This window comes from Anopheles arabiensis, chromosome 2 (assembly GCF_016920715.1).
Source record: "Anopheles arabiensis isolate DONGOLA chromosome 2, AaraD3, whole genome shotgun sequence".
Taxonomy (NCBI): Eukaryota; Metazoa; Arthropoda; class Insecta; order Diptera; family Culicidae; genus Anopheles; species Anopheles arabiensis.
Window position 1 is genome coordinate 21,585,301 of NC_053517.1, and position 19,196 is coordinate 21,604,496.

Here is a 19,196-nt window from a genome sequence, read left to right on the forward strand (position 1 = left end):
CATGTTTTTTTTCGTGCAGTTTTGAAATGTTCGGGTAAGACGGACACCTGATATGGGAAAGATGGACATCATGAAGAGTAAGATGGACACCTGTAGAAAAGGTTAGAAAGTGAAGAGTTTTACAGTATTTTAACAAATTCTAACGCTTTCCACGTCCTGGTACGTTTATAAACCAATTCTTGGCCTATTGCAACGGCGATTCATTCAGCCATTAATTTAGGAATTGTAAACGGCGCTTGTAATATATCGTAGAATGCAGCATCTAAAGCATTATTGACATATCGCGAAGCTAACGTTGCTCCAGCTTACAGAACAACAGCCTAGAACTTCCTTTTAGGAAATTACTCCACAAAAAGTCCACGACCTCAGTATTTATGAGAGACTTGTTAATAGTTTAATCCATTTTCCACCATGTCAAAATTTAACATTGGATTTTTGTAATCCCATAGAATTTCTCATCTATTCCTGAACAATGTCGTATAAATGCCACATCTTTTTATTGCTTAAAGTGGTCCAAGTCGTGAGAAGATATTGGATTTCGTGAAGCGCCTCATCAGCTTCGAGCGAGTAATAGCATAACGAATGGCTACTATTTTGACCGGTGTTTCATTTCTCGCTTATTTCAATACTTTCTCTAGTTACTGATTGATTTATAGCATCGGAATACCCTTATTTAAGGAATTTGAAGAAATATATTCATCACCAATTGATATAAGAAGTAAAAACATCAATAAATTCGGTGTCCATCTTTCCCTACAACAAGGTGTCCGTCTTTCCCGCTTTGGTGTCAGAATGTTTAAACCACCAGAAAACAATATTTTGTATTGCTTTTATTCTCGTTCTTTCGCCAGTTTTTTCATTAATGATTACGACAACCCATTCTCAAATGTGTTGTTTTACCTTCAGTTTGGATTCTACATTGTTGAATTACTCGAAAATTACCTTTTTCATGCATTTATGAGAAGTGTCCGTCTTACCCGCAGTGTCCGTCTTTACCTACCTTCCCCTATATATTCCAGCAACCTATATTTCTAAAAATCTCCACATAACCTTTACTGGCAGCCAAGATTTTAGGCTTATAATAATAATGTAATAAGCCTATGATCATAGATGTCTGACAGATCGCCAGAACCACGAAGGAAAATAAAAAAGTTATGCAGCTAAACAGAATTAATACAATCTTTGATTCTTTTCTTATTGGTACTGAACTTTACAATCCATCGCCAATAAAAAGATTGCTATAATTCAGAATTATCTAGGTATTGTTGAAACCTATTTAATTTTGACTTTTTTAATACCCTACAAACATCAGTGATTCTGCAAAGCCACTCAAACCAAATTTCTGCCAAATTCTTTTACTCAATATCTTATTTTAATTTCCCTGTCCAAAAATGAAGCCATCATATTGCCGTTTCCAACAACCAAACTCGTTTTCTAATATCTACCACGTGTTAATGTGCAAGACGTCGTGACCCCTGTCTTGAACCCTAACCCCTGCTCCATCTGGCTCACCGGTCACAGGCAATAAGACGTCTTCCTGCTACCATCTTACACACTCTGCTACCTACCTACCAGCTGGTAATCCTTTTACGCACAAGAAACACACCAGCGTCCAGTGTCAAGCACCTTTCGGTCATTCGACATGTCAACGCGCTTGTCAGTCCTTTTCGGGCAGGCTACGGCTCAGGAAACTCCGGCTAGGACCGTGAAATTTAATCACCGAACCATCCCGGAAACCATCGCCCGAAAATCCCACCACGTCCGCAAACGTTCTAATCGAAATCAGAGCCACCTCAACGTTGTCAAACTAACTGGACAGCAAGGTCTGACCCCGCGGCATTTCGGCACCGTACCCAGAGGTCAGCCAGTCAGCCGTTTTTCCCCCGTCCCCGGGTGCATTAATTTATTCAAAATATTTTATCACAAATGGCGAAATAAAGGACTGCTCGCCAGTGGTCAGTGCGCGCTCGGACCAGGTGGCCGTTAGGGTTGTTTCCATCCGTCCCTTCCGTTCCGTTTGCTTTGCGTAGGGTAGGGTGACCAGTGCTGGCCAGTGTAGAGGCCGTACCCTTTTCAAAGCGAAACGTTGTCTGCGTTCATCGTTGGCTCGCGCCCCGGTTGCCGTTTAATGTACGGGGAGTGACCGAACCCTCTCTGGCACTCTCGAACCAGAGGCCCCGGGCCCGATTGGACGGTTGGCGAATAAATATGTAAATCGTTTCGGTCCCATTCCAAACAACGAACGAATTGGTCAGCTGGGAAGGAAGGAGTCGACGCCATAGGGAAGTATGGCAAGGGGATCGGACTGACCGCACGCACGCCATTATTCAAACCATTTATGGGGCGTATACGTTTTGTGTACGTGTACGTGTGCTAGAAAATTGATTTATGATTTTTCCCGAAGCTCTTGCTCGAACTTATAAACCAAAGCCCGCTAATAGCTGCCAGACTGTTGTGGACGCATCGTGTGATTAATTGTTCGGTACAGCACGACAAATTCCACGAGCGAAATTGCCATCGCTTATTGGTACGAAATTCAATCACACGCGATCAGGACAAGTTGACATACTGTTGCGTAAATAACACGGGACAAACACCCACAGCCCGCCGCCCCATCATTACCATACCGGGGAAATGGGAGACTATGGCGCTCAACTGAGGCAACGTGATTGCGTTCCGATAGCAGTGAGCACGGAAAGCGCGGAACAATCATGCCAGGTCTAACCGGTTGCCAAGAATTGATTGAAATTCCAGTGCATCCGCCGACCCGAAATCTCTCGGAAAATTGGATCCCAAAACCCTCCGACACACATGAGCTTATACGGAGAATCAGGACGTAGAGGATTTTGCGGGACGGGGAACCTTTCAGGAAGCGACTGAGCACACACTCAGTGACTGGCACTGGAGTTTCAGTTCGATCCGTCCAGGCTTTGAATTTCAGGCATGTTGGTATCTTGGCACCGCGAACCGTGGAAGCGCTTTGTTTTCCTGCGTAGTGCAAAACCTCAAGCTGCTGCTGCAACTGCAGCCGAGCTCAGCAAGCCAACGGCATCGAATGCAATGAACCGACGCATCGCCTTCTGTCGCGACGCTAGCAAACGAAACGCAACCGGCTGTGACTTGATTTGTGGCTTGCAAGTGCTGCGATATCAACGAGCCGAGGGATGACGGGTTTTTGGGGTGTTTTCCACACACCACAAATGCGCTGCACTGCAAAGCAACAGACATTCCGGCGAAGAAGAAAGGCTCATGTTAAGCGTGCAAGTCGCATTGCGAAGATTGGTGTACGTTGTTTAGCAAATGTTGCCGACATTTTTGGAGTTGCTTTAAATTCTGCAGCCATCAATCGCTTTCTTTCGCTCAAAGTAATTGTAAATAAAACTATTACAAGTGTTTCTAAAGCAATTGAATGATTTATTGTTTGATGATGCTAATATACCCGTCGCTTGTCCTGGTGGTTAGACGAAAGGGTCTCGTGTAGGCCATAACTTACATCTTAAGCCACAATCGAAATATTTCCGGTATTCTGAAATAATCAGACCGAAAAGTTCTTAACGCTTCTAATCTAATTGAAGGTTGATTACAATGAAAAAGGGTGAGCAAATAAATCAAAGGCGTATCAGGTGAATTTTGTTTTGCCGATTGCATACTTGCAGGCTAGTTTTGGGGATTTATCGTTACTTAAAGATGAAAGTATTTATTATCGTTATAAAAAAACATATTTTATTTATCTCAATGACATGCCCAAACTATCTTAGTAAAGTGTAAAGCGTATAACGATCCCAAAACTGATCCTCAGAGATAATAAGCAGTACAAGTTGCAGCAATTGTTATTTACAGCTACCATGGATCGTCTTGATTAAACTGCCATGATACCTGTTAATTTAATATTTTTGTTGAATGCCAATTTTTCGAATAGAATAATTAAGATCAGAATCAAACATCGTTTTTTTTAATGTTTCGGGTTAATGTTTTTTTCTGGATAGCCAACAATATTTCTGTGCTTATATTGTTATTTGTATGTTATCTTTAACTTCTGATGCTGCAGAATGATCTGGCGATATGTTCTGATTATAGAGCGTTCAAATCCTTTCTGTAAGTTAATCGTAATGTATGATCGTTATGTGTGTGTTGCGTACTTATAATGTTTAAAATCAACTTTTACACAGTTTCCAAATATTCCAAGGTACCTTCTCTTTCATTTCCTATTTTCCATCTGCACACGTCTGCCATGTGTGCACAGTCGTTTATATCCCGCTGCCTTGGCGAATAGTTTCGCTCCCGTCACGATCTCCCCATGAGATGGAAATGAATTTTCTCCCCCTTTCCGTCACACACACACACATACACATTACCTCGTTTCAACCCTTTGCGAACCTTTCAATCATAAAAAAAACCGTCAGCACACGGCCCAAATACGGTAACCTCCCGCCGGAACGCAATATGCAAATTGTCAACCCTGCCTAAGGCACAACGCCGATCTTTCCAACGGTTACCGGCTGTCGGGGTGATTTGATGCGACTACCTGCCAGCCGGACGGACGGAGATTCGCCTTGCTGGACCTAACCGATTCTGCCAATCTTTTTAATTAGAGCACCACACACACACACACACACACACACTGGCAGGGTCGCGGTGGAAAAGGTCGCTCCCGTCCATCATCATTCCAGGGCCGTGCGCACAAAATTGGCGTGTGACGCAATTGCATTTGCTACGCGCGTTGCCCGGACGATCCGTGCGCAAACCATGGCCAACCATGGGTTAACGTAAAACAGTTTTAAATTTGATACCCTTTTGGCTTGGCATCCTTGAAGCTCGGGTGCACAGACACGTTGTTATCGCGCGAAGGGATACGCACAGGTAGACGATGATTAAGAGCGATGCGTATTCGGTACGCGGAATGCCCGATGGTCGGGCACCAGGGGAGCGCGACATTCGACCGGAAGGGGTGAGTGTATAAAATTTAAATTTTTAATGCACACCACATAAATAAAAGCTGCAGCAACAGCAAAGGCAGTCAGTCAGTCTTTCGCTCACGCAGATGCTGGCACGATCGGGACCTTTCGGGGGGGTTTTTGTGAGATGTGGTGGAAGAGCAGGCATCAATTGCGGACGATTGGCATGTGTAGTATAGTGGATGGACTCGAATGGGTCCGGCTCGTGAGTTGCTGTATAATAAATGAACCACCATTGTTCTTGCCGGGGTCCTTTTTTGAGCCTACAATAGATTAATATTTATTGTACGGGCGCAAACTGTAATTTGTAATGAATCATGAGGAAATGCAAGCCAAAAGATAAAATGCCAAAAGTGTAATTTACAGATCATTTTACATAGTACACATCGAACGCAATGTTGTAGATTGTAGATTGTAGATGATGTAAATTTCTACACGTATTTGACAAATCTCAAACTACTATCGACTGCTATTGACAAAAAGAAAATACAAAGTAAACATGTTTGTAGTAACAAGAGGGAAACGATCAAATCCACACACTTAAAGTGGTGTAATGCCTTGTTCCCTGAAACAGAAACAACATATCGGCAAGCACGTGTTCTGTAAGTGTGTTTAAAATTCCACCAAAAACGAAAGCGCACTGAGGAAAACCTTCAGTTATTTTAAACCCGATGTTCGAAAAACGGTTTGAATTCCTTGTTCATCCCCTTTCAGAAATGAACACCGATGCGCACAACAAATGGGCGTCGTTCTCGTTTGTGTTCGCCCCAGTCAGTGGGCGTGTTCGTCCTTTGATTCATTCGAAGTGTTCATTTCAAAATGAACTTGTTTCGTGCGAATATCACCGGTGCGGAGGATGGATGAAAGGATTTTAAAAAATGTAAGCTAATACGTAGGACTGACTATCCAGCTATGGTAACAATAAGTCACTGAAAGCCAAGCTCACTTCACTAGTGGGTACCGGCAGGCCTTGAACGACAACGGTTGTTGTGCCAATGAAGAAGAAGAAGAAGCTAATAAGTAGGTTTATTATTTAATTGAAAACATACGAGAAACGATGCGTTATTCCTTTTTGACGAATATTATTGAAGCATATTATATAAAGAGATTTTTTGTATAATATAAAATTCCAATTGGAGTGATTCAACACATATGAAAAGCAATAAGATTGGTTTTCTATCAAAATAAAATCCCAAAAACAACATCAATATTTTTCTAATTCCTTATTTATGGATGTTTTTTATATGTCTACTTTTTATAGTAAACCTACTAACTTACCTAAATTACTAAACGAAAAGAACAATCCTTGCTCAATACAATCCGAACAGTTGAACCGCAAATAAGCATAATTTTTTTTGGCTCAAGGTTGACTTCTATTCTGGCAGAACGACATTTACACATTTATAGCTAGAGCAACTTCCCAACTGTTGCATTAAACGTCTGTTTCAAATGTTTCAATATTTCGCGCATGTGTACGATGCGGCAGATCTTCACGCTCGGTGCGCTGTAAAGGCGAGTAGACCGTCAGTTACAATTTAAAATTTAAACTTTTTCCATCCTATTTGCATTTCTTTCCAAAGAAGCCGCTTCGTCTGTTAGCTAAGGTTATCCTGATTTATTTCTCTACTGTATTCGATGTGATGTTTGTACACAATGCCAAAATAGTAATCCTTTTCGTTTATAAGTAAGACTAGGTGAATTTAAATATTTTATAAATGACAAATCCTGCTACACTCAAGTGTTGCGTTCCGAAACCGTAATTACATCGTCATAGCAGTGTAATTATTGGTCCAACCCCACTACATACGCTAGAGATCTTTTATGCAATCAATTTAATTTCTTACCTTACGCGTCCCTTTTAAATATTTCGTTCTTTAAAGCATTAAAACATCCTATTACTTAAGTACACTGCCCTCAAATGCGTGTTTCCCTCCGTACATCCGATTTGTGCCTTCGTTGCCTTGTGATTAACTCAATCGTTTTTAAATTATTAAACTTACGTTTTCGTTTTCTTAACAGGGTTTCACACTTTATCTCAAGACCGCGGGACCCGTTACAAGTGTTACGGGTAAGATAGATTCAGGAAGGGGTCCCGCGGTCTTGAGATAAAGTGTGAAACCCTGTAATACATACATTCACACCACTCGCCGTTATTGCACCGAGTGTTATTGCTCTCGGGAAAGTACCGCGACGGGTATCGGTATCAATATGTGTGTCAAAGAAAAGCTTCAAAACTTTTGAATTTCATTCTCCACACTAACTTCACTCCTGTCGTTGTTTGCATTTGCCGCTGAAGGTTGCTCCTGTGACACGCTGTGGTTCGAGTTCTGGGGTCGATTTTGTTCCACGAACGATTGAATAGCACGATCTTCGGCCTGCTGCTCCGCCTGCATTCGTTTAAATTCCTCAATCTCGTAGCTGTACTTGGGGGTCGTAATGCCCAGAAACGAGGCAAGCCCTTCGCCGACGTAATCGCATCCCGCCAGCACGGTATTGCCCAGCTTGCACGTTTTGTACCGCATCCACTCGCTCCAGTTCAGCTGGGACTAAAACAGAATAAAACAGACGTTAATTAATAACTAAAATTAGAACACAACGACTTGCAATAGCAAATGTAAACTATTCACAGCATGAATCACTCTCCCCTACCAGGCCAACGCAAGCCACACACCCAGGTACGCAGTGACAGCGATGTCAAGGTCTATCATGGATAAACAACGGTTGCTAAGAAGAAAAGAGAGACCTGTCCGAAAAAGGCGCTTCCCGTCCGGCTACCATTTACGGTGGGGCAAAAGTAGCACCGAAGCTGCCATTGCCACATGCACGGGCTTACCTCATCCACTGGCGCGGGTTCCGCACGGTCCACTTGGTCCTCCTCGTCATCGCTGTACTCTTCCAGTGTGCCATCGCTAAAATGCAATACCTTTTTCGGCGCCCGCACACGCACCTCAACGTCCTTTTCGTTTTGAATGAAGCCTTCCGATGCTTCGGCTTTGGTTTTGAGCGGAATTTCCACTTTCGTCATCTTTGTGCCGGTGGTTAGTGTTAGCTGCTGCTGTTAAAGTTCGTTAGTTATTTTACACCTGTTTTGGAAGAAATACCGAGCACAGCGCGCAGAGAAATTACGTTTTTATGCTACGCAATTTTCGCTTTGTTCGTTTGTTGTCACAACAAAATAATGTAGAAGAGCAGCGGCACACACACTCGATTATCCGTGGCTAGTGATGGGCGTTTCGTAGCGCACCAACGGCTCCGGACTATCGGTTCAGTACCCACATTTTCGAGCACGAATAATCGGGAATTCGAGCAAATTCCTTTAAACTGGAGCCTTAAACTTCCCTTAAACTGCACCAGTTTAAGGGAATTTGGAAAAAGTCCAGTAAAATCAAATGTGATGCGGTTTTTTCGTTGCTTTCTGCTAGATTCGATCGGAAATGATGTTTCCTATCGTTATAGTTGGTCATGAAGCAATTTTATACTGAAATAATATCGATTTTTTATAAAATAAACTCACACAAAATTTGCTTTTGTTGTTCATCAAATACCAAAGCTATGAATGAAAAATGAGCTCGACAGCATCATCCATCGATAGAAGAAAGTCTAATTTACGAACACACTAAATCTTAGCGCTTTCAACACACTTGATCACACACAAATCCACAATTTCAGGCGGACCGAGTACTAATCGAGCAGATATGGAAAAACAATTTCGAGCAAATGTCGCTTGGGTTGGCACCTAGTCCCTATACCCATTTTGGTTTTGCCCATCACTATTCGTGGCCTTACACGAACGAACCGTACTAGCTGATGTCACGCAGTGTTGCCAAACTGTTCGCGAAGGAATCAATTATTAAAAAAACTGTTTACCTGCTGACCTGCAGTGTGCCAAAATTTTCCTTTATATGTGTTATTTGGAGGTAAATTAAAGTATGTTCTGATTTTAAAAGTAACATCTTCCAAACAAAATAGTTAAACAGCTGAATTGTCTTTCAAAAATTTCAAACCATCTCTTCAACCCGAAAAGGAGCAGGCTTTTGCTACTCGGTCTATTGAAGCTTGCTTCAACACCGAATTCCTTCCTTTTCTTTCCTCAGCAATCTGCGCAGAAGTAAGCTTGCACCAACCCACGGTCTCCGGTACGGGATCACATCCTCCAACTAATGACTTTATTTAACGGACTTCCGCTGCCGCTTATTTACAGTTCACAGAAGCCACCCGGTGTTCAGTTCTTGGCCGAGGGCTGCGGGATGCGGAACTTGGACATCTCAATCTCAGCCTCAAAGTAGCTCGTCTGGTTGTAGCTAAAGTATTCCGGCACCTTGTACGTTCCGGTCCGTTCCGCTCCCGGGCCGACCGGGCCATCCTTCTTCGCAACGCACCGCGAGCTTAGCCCAGGAACATCGGCTGGTGCTGCTGCCGGAGCGGCTGGCCCCTTGGGACCGGCGGAGGACGACGATGGGGCACTGTAAGCGCGGGCGGCCACCAACTTAACGAGAATGTCGTTTTTTAGCAAAATTTGTCGGATCATCTCGGGGCAGGGCTTTATTTTCACGATTAATGCGAGTCGTGCGACGAACTAGCTGCGACGGCAGAAATGAAATCAAAACATTGATTATCCAATCCAGAGCGACGTTCGTTGACGGATGATCCACCGCACCAGAACCGGGTTGGCCAGCGGACATGGTCATAGACATTCGTGTGACATTTTGCCGAAGGGATATCAGGAAAAACTTCCCTATTTCGAAGGAGCATAAATCATTTATTTTGAAGCAATTGTGTTCCTGCTAAATAAAAAATTGGTAAGTGTTTACCTTTTCCGAGCATCGATTTGCTATAGGAGAACTGTAGCGAAATTTGCACATTTTCCATAGCAACCGAGAAAGTACCGAGGACTCGTTGGTTATTTTGAAACATTCTCGATACAATACAGCTTGCCCTCGAAATACGCTATTAATGCGGAGAAACGAAAAATACGCGAAAAAAACCGCGCTTGTCTAATTTTGCGATTTTCTATCAAAATTATGTAATTTTCATGCAGTTTTGCTTGTAGTGAGTGGTTAAGATCACTACATTAATCAACTGTCGGACTTTAAGGTAAAAAAAAACAATCAGATGGTTTTTGTTATAATTTTTCCCAAGTTATTTCAATGCAGGTAAAGATGTGCAATCCAAATACGCAAAGCAGGTTATTGAGAAAAGGTCAATCGATCGGAACCAATGTAAAATTCGTAAAATATTGTTTCAAAAGAAATCAATAATTTACTTAATTACTTGCTTGCTTACTTACTAATTAACTGTCGCAAGCGTTCAACTTTTTTTTAAAAAAAAATTTAACTTGAAAGTAAATTTATTTTTCATTTTTTTATAATTGATGCGTTAAATCAGTACATTTTGCTGAAAAAGCGTAAAAATAAAAAAAAAACTGTGCATATCAGACCCACGTATTTTGAGGGGAAATCCTATATTGAACAATATTTGGCGTTTATTGATCGTGCTTCGTGAGTTGCAATATGCGTTAAAACAAACTAATTTTTAACGATTTATTTTAAAATAATAAACAGATTTTATATCATGTTTATTCAAAATTTATTCCACTTATTAGACGCAGTTTTCAAAAGAAAATCCATGTATAATTTACATACAACTTTTTCCCCCTCACACAATCATTGTAAACTATTTTTTATGAGAAATGATAAACAGATTATAATCATTAATTTATAATAAACTCTCGAATAGGATACCTTTTTCGCAAATTTTATAAAGTATCAAAGTCACTGTAATTTTATGAATGACGATTAGAGAATTCGTTTTAAAGTCAGCTGTTTAAAAAATATAAATTCTCCCTTTTTAGAAATTTAGATACAATTATTTTATATTTAATTAATATGTTATTAACTGCAATCATTTATTCATTGAAAAATCATTTCTTTTTTTTCCCAGCTCTTTTCGATTGGAAACAATTAACGATCTGGTATAAGAGAAATGATTTAAAAAATGAATTCATTAACACTAGGTATTAAATTGAATAGAAAGCTCCGTTTTTGAAAAGTGAGCCTAGCTGCGTTTCTTCAAAAAAAAAAACTCCTCTGCACTTCTAATGTAATTCACATGAGCGTTAGCATACCAGCTTGTTTAATCTTGAGTGCAGTCACAATTAAAAATAGAAAATACAGCACATACCAAGAAGGAAAGGACATTACGAACCAACACAAACACATTCCTCACGCTGGAAGTCGATAAACATTATTTTAAAAAGCAAAGAAAACAGGATGCACAGACAGCTGGCCAATGTAAACTGTTTACACCCTTGCTCTTAACCTCGTGGTAGGCATGGTGACGACGATGATGGTGATGACGATGATGATGGTTGTCCATAATGTCGTCGTACGTCGCGTATTGTGCGGATTATTCGAGTCGGGTTAATTTTGTGAATTCGCCATCGCCTCAAAACGTCCCCCAGCCGCGTGTGTTGAGTGAAATTGTGCGGTGCAGCGTTCGGTGCGCGTAAAGGGAATACCAACCATGTGGTGCTGAGAGAAAAACATCCATCCAGTTGGTGCGTAAAACGTGTGCGTGTGTGTGTGTGTGTGCATGTGTGTTATTTCGTTTGATGACGGGTTTCAGTAAACCTCTCCTTTCCTTATCAGCTGTTGCGCTGCAGTGAAGGATAAGCAGATAACAAGGTGTAGAGAGGCATTTGCATTTACACAGTTTACACAATTCTCACAACCTCAGCAAAGGTGAACCAAAATGTCCTCCGATGGAGACGATTACGATGTGCTCGTCTTTGGATCGTGCATAGTGGATTTTATAAGGTTGGCCAGTTTTTCTTTGTTGTTGTGTGCGTTCCTCACCACGACCAGTGTGTGTGTGTGTGAAGTTTAACGATCCTGTTCTGTTGTTGCTCCCTCCAACCCATCCAGCTACGTGCCGCGTTTGCCCAAGGTCGGCGAAACCCTCCATGGCACCCGGTTTGCGACGGGCAATGGTGGCAAGGGCGCGAACCAGTGTGTGGCCGCCGCCCGGCTCGGCAGCCGTACCGCTTTCTTCGGCAAGCTGGGTGATGATCCGTGGGGTGCGGCCTACCGCACTGCCCTGGCCGCGGAAGGTGTCAACGTGGAGCAGGTCGATCTGCTGCCCGGCGAAAGCACCGGTATCGCACAGATCAACGTAGCCGACAATGGGGACAATCAGATCGTCATCGTGACCGGTGCGAACAAACGTCTCGCCCCGGTCGATGCATTTCGCCGGCCGGAACTTTTCAAGCGGGCGCGCGTGCTGGTATGCCAGCTGGAGACACCGATCGATGGGACGATCGCTGCCATGCAATCGTTCCGGGGCATCTCGATCCTGAATGCGGCCCCGGCGGAAACGAATCTGCCCCGTGTGATACTATCCCTCCCGAGCATATTCTGCGTGAACGAAACGGAAGCCGCACTAATAGCGGGCATGCCGAGTGTTGCCGACGTTCAGTAATGTCTTCGTTCTTGAATGGAGTGACTGCCCGCGCTCACCACACGACTGCTGCTAATGCAAACGCTGCCATTCCTTTGCAGACAGGCGAAAGTGGCCACCCGCAAGCTGCAGACCATGGGATGCAAAACGGTCATCGTTACGCTGGGCGAAAAGGGAGCCGTCTTTGCGCGAGCACTGGACGATAATGGCGACGGACAAGTGTACCACGTGAAGCCGCTGAAGGTGGACAAGGTCGTGGATACAACGGTAAGTGGCCTGGTGCGATACGGCGGCGCCCTGGCTGTCCGCAATCTCGTATGCATGCGTTGTTCTTTTATTTGCCTTATCATTAAATCTGCAGGGTGCTGGTGATGCATTTATCGGTGCACTGGCGCATTGCCTAGCGAACTATCCCGATGCAAAGTTGGGCAATTGTATTGCGGCCGCCAATCGGGTGGCCGCATGGTCCGTACAGAAGCCCGGCACACAGAGCAGCTTTCCGCGGGCGGATGAGATAGAGCTGCCGGCCGATTTGGCCACCCTGCAGGACCAGTGGGGCTGTGTTTGAGCCGTACTCACCATACCCACCCGGAGAGCGTGGTTTTCATTACTTTTTGTGTCTCTTTATTTGGGATCGATTTTTGTCAGCTAACAAGAGTTGAAATAAAGTTTTGTTTGAAATTAGTCCGTACAGCCACGAATCCTTTTTCTTCCAATTACATCTATACGCAAAGGGCACGTGCGTGTTAGTTCACTGTTTGTGTATGTGTAGTTTTGTAGCTAAAAAAAAAAATAAGAAACTAAACTTTCCATTCAAACGCAGAATCTTGCTGTCGTTCCTTTACACGCCGCACCAGAAGAGGGGCTTATTATACTTATCGAGCGATATTGCATGCGTGTATCATCCCCTCCCCGTAATATATACCAACTATAGTACCGCACTCTCTATCTTAACCGATAAGGGCCACAAGTTCGACCATGTACGAACGATTTCTTCACACAGTGTTTTTTACGGGTTTTGTTTGTTAATGCTGAGTTGAAAACAGGCACAGCTTGTAACACATTTCTCGCTAGCGCACGGATCGAACGCGAAAATGGGGCGCAAACAGTTTGAATTTCTGTTGGTCCGCAGGTGTGCAAAGCGATCTGTAAAAAGAAAAGAAAAAAGCATTATTTAAAAAAATTGCATTTAAATTTAAATCTAATGTTTCCAATTATTTGCTACCTTTGGGACAATGTGTGTCCCAAGTACCAAGGTGTATAGAGCAGGCGAAGGTAATTGGATCCAAAATTTTAATCTGATTTTTATGAATCAATGATGACAGTCAGGGTTTATGCATTATCATGTGTGCTCATAAATTTTCAAACAATCTGACCAAGGTTACTACAATGGATTAAAAGCGGACCGTCGCGCGGCAACAATTTGAACGTGTGCCGGGTCCTAGTTTTTTTTCCCCCGCCTTGAATTCAATTCAAAATTTAACTTAAAAAACAACTCATATTGTTTGTGTTACTGGCGCGAGTTCGAATTTTAAAATGGTCAGCGGAAGATTGTTTATTTAAAATTAATGTTTCGAGCGATTTTGCGTAAAGCGCCGATTTTCGAATGCTCAGATTCACAATCCGCAATGGCACTACTACAAGTAGTACACCTCATTATCTGTACAGCCCATTATTTTAAAAACAAAGACATGCGTTGTTTGTACTGGTAGTGCTTTGCTTTTCATGGAAAATAAAAGCACTACACCTCCTTCTGTACGGGATATTTACCTTGAACATTTGTACAAAGCATAACAAATGAAACAACAGTTTGTTGTTCTTCCGCCGAGTGATCCCGCGGCCCTTATTTACATTATTACGGGATCTTTGCTAACGGCGACGCGCCTGGTACCGCCGGAAGCATCCCGCATCTGTAGACGCGAGGGCGGCTGCAGCTGGATGCAGCTGTGCTTCAGATCGACATGGTCCACGATCTGCAGCAGCGTTTCGATATCCTCGATCGTGTCTATCCGGCTCGGGGCCGCCATCAGCTTGCAGCTCTGCCCGTTCACGTTCAGCGTGTAGGTGTCGCCGCGGAAGGTGACCGTCCGGTCGAACTGCACGTTAAACTTGCCGGGCGAAGCCGCCTTCCGGCGGAACATGATCTTGCTCGGCTCGTAGTTTGCCTTGTCCTCCTCGCTGATCGTCACGTCCTGTATCTTGCCAGCGAACAGAAGGTCGCCCTCGCCCGCAGGCACTTTGCGCTTTTCCAGCAGCGTGCGGAACGACCAGGCGCTCGATGGCATCACGATATCGGCCGCCGAATTGCCGAGGCTAATCATGTTCATTGCCATCTGGGGCGGTTTCATCGTCGAGTCGAACGAACGAATGTGCAGCACGTTCCACGTTTCGTACAGCGTGACGCGCTTCTTCTTCACCTCCTGCGGCGAAGAACGCACGCTACCACTGCCACTATTACTAATGTCACGCACGACGCCGGTGGCGGAGCGGGCCACATTCGCCGGCGTTTTCTGCCCGAACGGTGCCGCCGGCGACCGCTTCGAGGGAGAGTTTTCGTTCGAAGAGGACACCAGCTTCACGTTGTTGTCCGGATCGGTGAGATCGATCGAGTAGTGATTGTCGCCCGAACCGCCCGCCTGCTTCGACCGGGGACGATTGTCGCCCAGCTTCATGGTCGCGTTCAGTATTCGGGGCGGCTGCAGCGACCGTCTCGTCGTGGCAGCAGCGCCACCGCCCGCCGCCTTGCCTCCCGCACTGCCCGGCGGGATGCGCTTTGTGGCGTAGCCGTAGTTTTCGTCCTGCTTCGCATTGCCCGATGGCCGGGAACGGCCTCGCACCGCACCGACCGTAACCAGCCGGGTGTCCTTGTCGGCGCTCACGATGTTCTTCTGCAGCACGTCCTCGAAGTCAACGACATCGTTCTCGCTGAGCTCATTCGTCGCCGGGCGGGCCCGCTGCTTTCCTCCCTTCAGCTCGCCCTTGGCCGGCATGTCGCGGATGTGCCGGCGCACTTTCTGCAGGTGCTCGAGCGAGATTGGCCGCTTGCGCTCGAGGATGGACGCCACCAGCTGGTTGTTCGTCTTGCCGTCCTCCTGCTTGCGGTCCGCCTGCGCCTCTTCCTGCTCGGACATGTCCTCCGAATCGAATGCTGCCTCCTCGTCCAACCTACGCCGCAGGTCGCCGGAGCTTTTCGAGCGCATCTTTATAATATCGCTCACGTTCACGATCGTTATCGTCGGCGATGGTTTTGTTAGTTTCGTTTCGGGCAATGATCGATTGGCCATTGGGGGGGCACCACCACCACCACCACCGGTGCCAGTTTTCTCCGTCTTTACCAACTGGCCCGGCGTGAAGGTACCCTTCGGCGGACGGCCCCGTTCCCGCGCCAGGGTTTGGAATGAGGTGGACGATCGGTTGGGCTTCTTATCTTCCAGCTCGTAGTTATCTTCCGATTCGCCCTCCTGCGACGATTGGTTTGACTCGTGCACACTCTTCAGCCCGTACGAGCGGCGCAACATTTTCGATTGCTGCGATTCCTGCGGCTTCGACTCTTCGTCCAGCTCCAGAGCCTTGCGCTTCAGGACCGGGGCGGCGGCGATCGGGGAGGTTTTCATGCCCGGCAGCAGCACCTTGCCGCCAAAGGGCGAAACCTGTTTGACCGGGTGCTTGCGGGGACGCCCCACCGAACGCTTGGCCGGCGCTTCCTCGCTCATCTTCGCGTCGGAGTCGTTCATGTAATCTTCCTCCTCATCGTCGTACTCGTCCTCCTCAGTCGTGGCATCTATTTTGCTATCCATCGAACCACCCTTGGCAATGCCACTGCCTCGACGATCCATCATCCTCACGGGCAGCTGCTTCTTCGGTGCAGCCGAATTCAGCACCTTCTGCGTGCGATTCACGAGCTCCCCGCTGTTGCCGCGTGACCGCAGCGAGTGGCGATCCACATCCATGTCGTCCATTTCGTCCTGATCGGCGGAATCTGTTGCAACGGAAGCGTGACAGGGGAATAAATCAGTGTGAAATGAGCGTAAAAAACATCTTCAACACGGAAACCGAAACAACACGTACCTGTGTCCACCGAGTCTATGGTCAGGTTCAGCTTGCGCCTTCCATCAAGCTGCTGCGAGCCCATGTGGCGGGATTTGCTAATGCTAATTGTCCTGTAGTCCAGCTTTTTAAGCACCTCCTTGCGAAGGTTTTTCACCGGTTCGGTGCGCGGCGCCTCCACATTCTTTTGCTTCGGCGGACGGCCCCTGCGCCTCGGTTGCCCGTCCGTCTGCGGAGTGGAACTGACGACCGAGCGCCGCACCACCAGTCCCGAATCTTCCGGATCATCGTTCTCCTCGTAATCGACAATGTACTCCTCCTCGGCGCTCATCTCGTTCTCGTCCACGGTGTTCCTGCCCGTCGGAACGAGCATTTCGTCGTTCATGTACTTTGGATTGGGCTTTATCGTGCGGCGCGATCTGCCCGCGGTTAGCGTCTCGGGCAGCTCTCTCATCCTCATCACCGGCTCCTCATCGTGCCTCTTTTTGATTCTCGGCATTTTTGCGACGCGTTGCCTGCCTGCCTTGCCTGCCAAACAATCGACGAGCACTACCACTGGCTGGAAACGAGGGTGAAAGCGGCCAAACGTCAAGAGCCTAATTAAAACAACATTCCATCACAGTCGCTGCCGCTTGCTGGGGACATCAAGGCACCCCGACGACAGACGGCAACCTAATTAAAACTACCTGAAACACACACACACACATACCTGGTACTTTTTGTTGGTTAAAATTTCCCTCCTAGTCAGTAACGCCCCTGGCCGCTGGATCGGCACGCCACCCCTTCGTCGAGGTTGGGCTTTCTGGCGAGGGGGAATTGTTTTGTTTATCTTCTTCTCAGCAGTAGCGGACCGTCTACGGGTGACGGCGTACTGCGAGCCCGTTTTGACGCCGCTAGAGGTCGCTGACGGCGGTATTGTGAAAATAATATTCTCACCCTGTTCCGAAATATTATCAATCAAGCTGGGTTCCCGCGCGAATGGGTGCCCCTTGTTACGTTTGCAGCTACGCCGACCAAACCCCTCCCTACACCCGGCACGGAAAGGGCAAATGCCACCGGGACTGTCCCCAAACAGCCAGCAGCAAAGTGAAGGAAGCAAAATTTAATCGTTTTTCACCGTCGACCCATATCGCCAGGGCCAAATTGGGACGAAATCAAGCGCTGTGTGTGTCCGATGTGCCCTTTGCCGATGCCACCCGCCACACTCTTTGTTGTGCTGTGTGTGTGTACCGCTACTGAGGCCACGCTTTTTTTCCGGCAACTATTTTTCACCCACCAGCGTAAAGGCAAAACGAACAGCACGACGCATCACGCACAAAACCAACGCTTCGAAATTTGCAAAAGTTGACACTTTTTCTTGTTCGAGCTTCTTCGCGACGTTGCGTGTGTCCAACAAGGTATAGACAGCGGAAAGTGACGCTGTCAAGCTTTGTGACGCCGTAGCTGCCCCGTCCAAAATGGCGGAATGGGCAAAAATTCCCGAACGGGGTACGTTTACAGCACACGGTTCGGTGCTTCACGCGGTGGTGGGCGCTTGCTGTCAACTTTGACACCCGATGACAGACACAAAATTTCGACCAATCATTCTCGCGGACCGAGAGGAATCCCACGAAACGCGAGAAGAAGGAAAAGCGGCCACAATTTCGTCCTGCTACTGAAACAAACGTCCCCGTCGTCGCGCAAACGAACAACAATGGAAAGCACGGTCGCACTGTACAAGCAGCTGAAGACGGAGTGGACCAAATCTCCGATCAATCTGAAACTATGTGGCACAATTCTGGACAAACTAAAGGTAAGTGTCGCGGGACTGTAAGGCGGTGGGAAAGAGACCCCTTCATGCTCCGTTTTTTACGATTGTTTATGAATGTGCATTGTGTGTGCGTTGGCTGTTTCAGGTGGCTCTGGCTGGCATGTCGTACATTCCGACCGGAAATGCACAGGCCAACCAGCAGGAGCTGCTGATCGCACGCGACATCCTCGAGATCGGTGTGGAGTACAGCATCGCCACCAAGAACATCCCGGCCTTCGAGCGTTACATCCTGCAGCTGAAATGGTTCTACTACGACTACAAGTAACTATCCATCTGGGGGAAAATCCCATCCGTTTATTCACATTGCTTACCGTAAACTCAACCTGCTTCCAGCACACTGATCGGTGAGTCCAAGAACAAGTACCAGCTGCTGGGATTGAACTTGCTGTTTCTGCTGTCCCAGAACCGGGTGGCCGAGTTTCACACCGAGCTGGAGCTGCTGCCCGCCGACATCATCCAGACGAACGCTTTCATCCGGCACCCGCTCGCGCTGGAGCAGTATCTGATGGAGGGACGGTACAACAAAATCTTCCAGGCGAAGGGTAACGTGCCGGCGGAAAGCTACAACTTCTTCATCGACATCCTGCTGCAGACGGTGCGGAACGAGATCGGTGCCTGTCTGGAAAGCTCGTACGAGCGCATCTCGCTCCAGGAGGCGGCCAAGCGGCTGAACCTGAAGTCCAAGGAGGAGGTGAAGCAGTTCGGCGAGAAGAAGGCCTGGAAGCTGAGCCCGGACGGGTTCTACCATTTCGTGAACGAGCTGGCCAAACCGAAGGAACCGATACCGTCGCAGGAGCTGGCCGAGCAGGCGATCATGTATGCGCGCGAGCTGGAAATGATCGTTTAAGGGCGCCTTTTCTGGTGGCCCGGTGTGCTAACGTACGTTCGATATAGAGGCAACATTCACACTCAACACTGTTATTTCGATT

At 46.4% G+C, this 19,196-nt stretch overlaps 5 protein-coding genes and 1 long non-coding RNA gene across 8 annotated transcripts; 2 read left to right on the forward strand and 4 right to left on the reverse strand.

Moving 5' to 3' along the window:
* Positions 1–6,555: 6,555 nt before the first annotated feature.
* On the reverse strand, positions 6,556–8,145 carry LOC120896495 (protein FAM177A1). Of its 2 annotated transcripts, XR_005738434.1 has the most exons (3): positions 7,789–8,145; positions 7,097–7,501; positions 6,556–6,984 (listed from the first exon to the last, which is right to left on the reverse strand). XR_005738434.1 is itself a non-coding variant. In XM_040300659.1 (2 exons), the coding sequence occupies exons 1-2, from the start codon at positions 7,978–7,980 to the stop codon at positions 7,184–7,186; spliced, it is 510 nt and encodes a 169-aa protein (XP_040156593.1). In that variant the 5' UTR covers positions 7,981–8,145; the 3' UTR covers positions 6,556–7,183. The 2 variants fall into 2 exon arrangements, 1 of the variants encoding a protein (XP_040156593.1); XM_040300659.1 differs by having other exon boundaries at positions 6,556–7,501.
* Positions 8,146–9,085: 940 nt separating this feature from the next.
* Positions 9,086–9,651, reverse strand: LOC120897082. The gene has a single exon (XM_040301696.1). The coding sequence runs from the start codon at positions 9,481–9,483 to the stop codon at positions 9,178–9,180; it is 306 nt and encodes a 101-aa protein (XP_040157630.1). The 5' UTR covers positions 9,484–9,651; the 3' UTR covers positions 9,086–9,177.
* A 1,398-nt stretch (positions 9,652–11,049) lies between these two features.
* Positions 11,050–13,101, forward strand: LOC120897078 (ribokinase). 2 transcript variants are annotated; one of them, XM_040301691.1, is made up of 5 exons: positions 11,050–11,511; positions 11,603–11,770; positions 11,879–12,427; positions 12,512–12,677; positions 12,772–13,101. In XM_040301691.1, the coding sequence occupies exons 2-5, from the start codon at positions 11,706–11,708 to the stop codon at positions 12,976–12,978; spliced, it is 987 nt and encodes a 328-aa protein (XP_040157625.1). In that variant the 5' UTR covers positions 11,050–11,511; positions 11,603–11,705; the 3' UTR covers positions 12,979–13,101. The 2 variants fall into 2 exon arrangements, with proteins under 2 accessions (XP_040157625.1, XP_040157624.1); XM_040301690.1 differs by having other exon boundaries at positions 11,050–11,770.
* LOC120897083 lies at positions 13,012–14,232 on the reverse strand. The gene is made up of 2 exons (XR_005738490.1): positions 14,181–14,232; positions 13,012–13,556 (listed from the first exon to the last, which is right to left on the reverse strand). It is a non-coding gene; the product is annotated as an uncharacterized LOC120897083 (long non-coding RNA).
* On the reverse strand, positions 14,228–17,277 carry LOC120897073. The gene is made up of 3 exons (XM_040301684.1): positions 17,167–17,277; positions 16,479–17,016; positions 14,228–16,389 (listed from the first exon to the last, which is right to left on the reverse strand). Exons 2-3 carry the CDS (start codon positions 16,954–16,956, stop codon positions 14,258–14,260), a joined length of 2,610 nt encoding a protein of 869 aa, XP_040157618.1. The 5' UTR covers positions 16,957–17,016; positions 17,167–17,277; the 3' UTR covers positions 14,228–14,257.
* Positions 17,278–17,899: 622 nt separating this feature from the next.
* Positions 17,900–19,188, forward strand: LOC120897077 (26S proteasome non-ATPase regulatory subunit 8). The gene is made up of 3 exons (XM_040301689.1): positions 17,900–18,249; positions 18,353–18,528; positions 18,601–19,188. The coding sequence occupies exons 1-3, from the start codon at positions 17,923–17,925 to the stop codon at positions 19,112–19,114; spliced, it is 1,017 nt and encodes a 338-aa protein (XP_040157623.1). The 5' UTR covers positions 17,900–17,922; the 3' UTR covers positions 19,115–19,188.
* Positions 19,189–19,196: the final 8 nt, after the last annotated feature.

Coding starts and splice junctions, on each gene's coding strand:
- LOC120896495 (XM_040300659.1), bottom strand. CDS start 7,980: ATGACGAAAGTGGAAATTCCGCTCAAAACCAAAGCCGAAGCATCGGAA. Junction 7,502..7,788: donor AACCCGCGCCAGTGGATGAG/GTAAGCCCGTGC, acceptor ATTCTGTTTTAG/TCCCAGCTGAACTGGAGCGA.
- LOC120897082 (XM_040301696.1), bottom strand. CDS start 9,483: ATGATCCGACAAATTTTGCTAAAAAACGACATTCTCGTTAAGTTGGTG.
- LOC120897078 (XM_040301690.1), top strand. CDS start 11,706: ATGTCCTCCGATGGAGACGATTACGATGTGCTCGTCTTTGGATCGTGC. Junction 12,428..12,511: donor CCGAGTGTTGCCGACGTTCA/GTAATGTCTTCG, acceptor ATTCCTTTGCAG/ACAGGCGAAAGTGGCCACCC. Junction 12,678..12,771: donor ACAAGGTCGTGGATACAACG/GTAAGTGGCCTG, acceptor TTAAATCTGCAG/GGTGCTGGTGATGCATTTAT.
- LOC120897073 (XM_040301684.1), bottom strand. CDS start 16,956: ATGCCGAGAATCAAAAAGAGGCACGATGAGGAGCCGGTGATGAGGATG. Junction 16,390..16,478: donor CATAGACTCGGTGGACACAG/GTACGTGTTGTT, acceptor CCGTTGCAACAG/ATTCCGCCGATCAGGACGAA.
- LOC120897077 (XM_040301689.1), top strand. CDS start 17,923: ATGGGCAAAAATTCCCGAACGGGGTACGTTTACAGCACACGGTTCGGT. Junction 18,250..18,352: donor CAATTCTGGACAAACTAAAG/GTAAGTGTCGCG, acceptor TGGCTGTTTCAG/GTGGCTCTGGCTGGCATGTC. Junction 18,529..18,600: donor TGGTTCTACTACGACTACAA/GTAACTATCCAT, acceptor ACCTGCTTCCAG/CACACTGATCGGTGAGTCCA.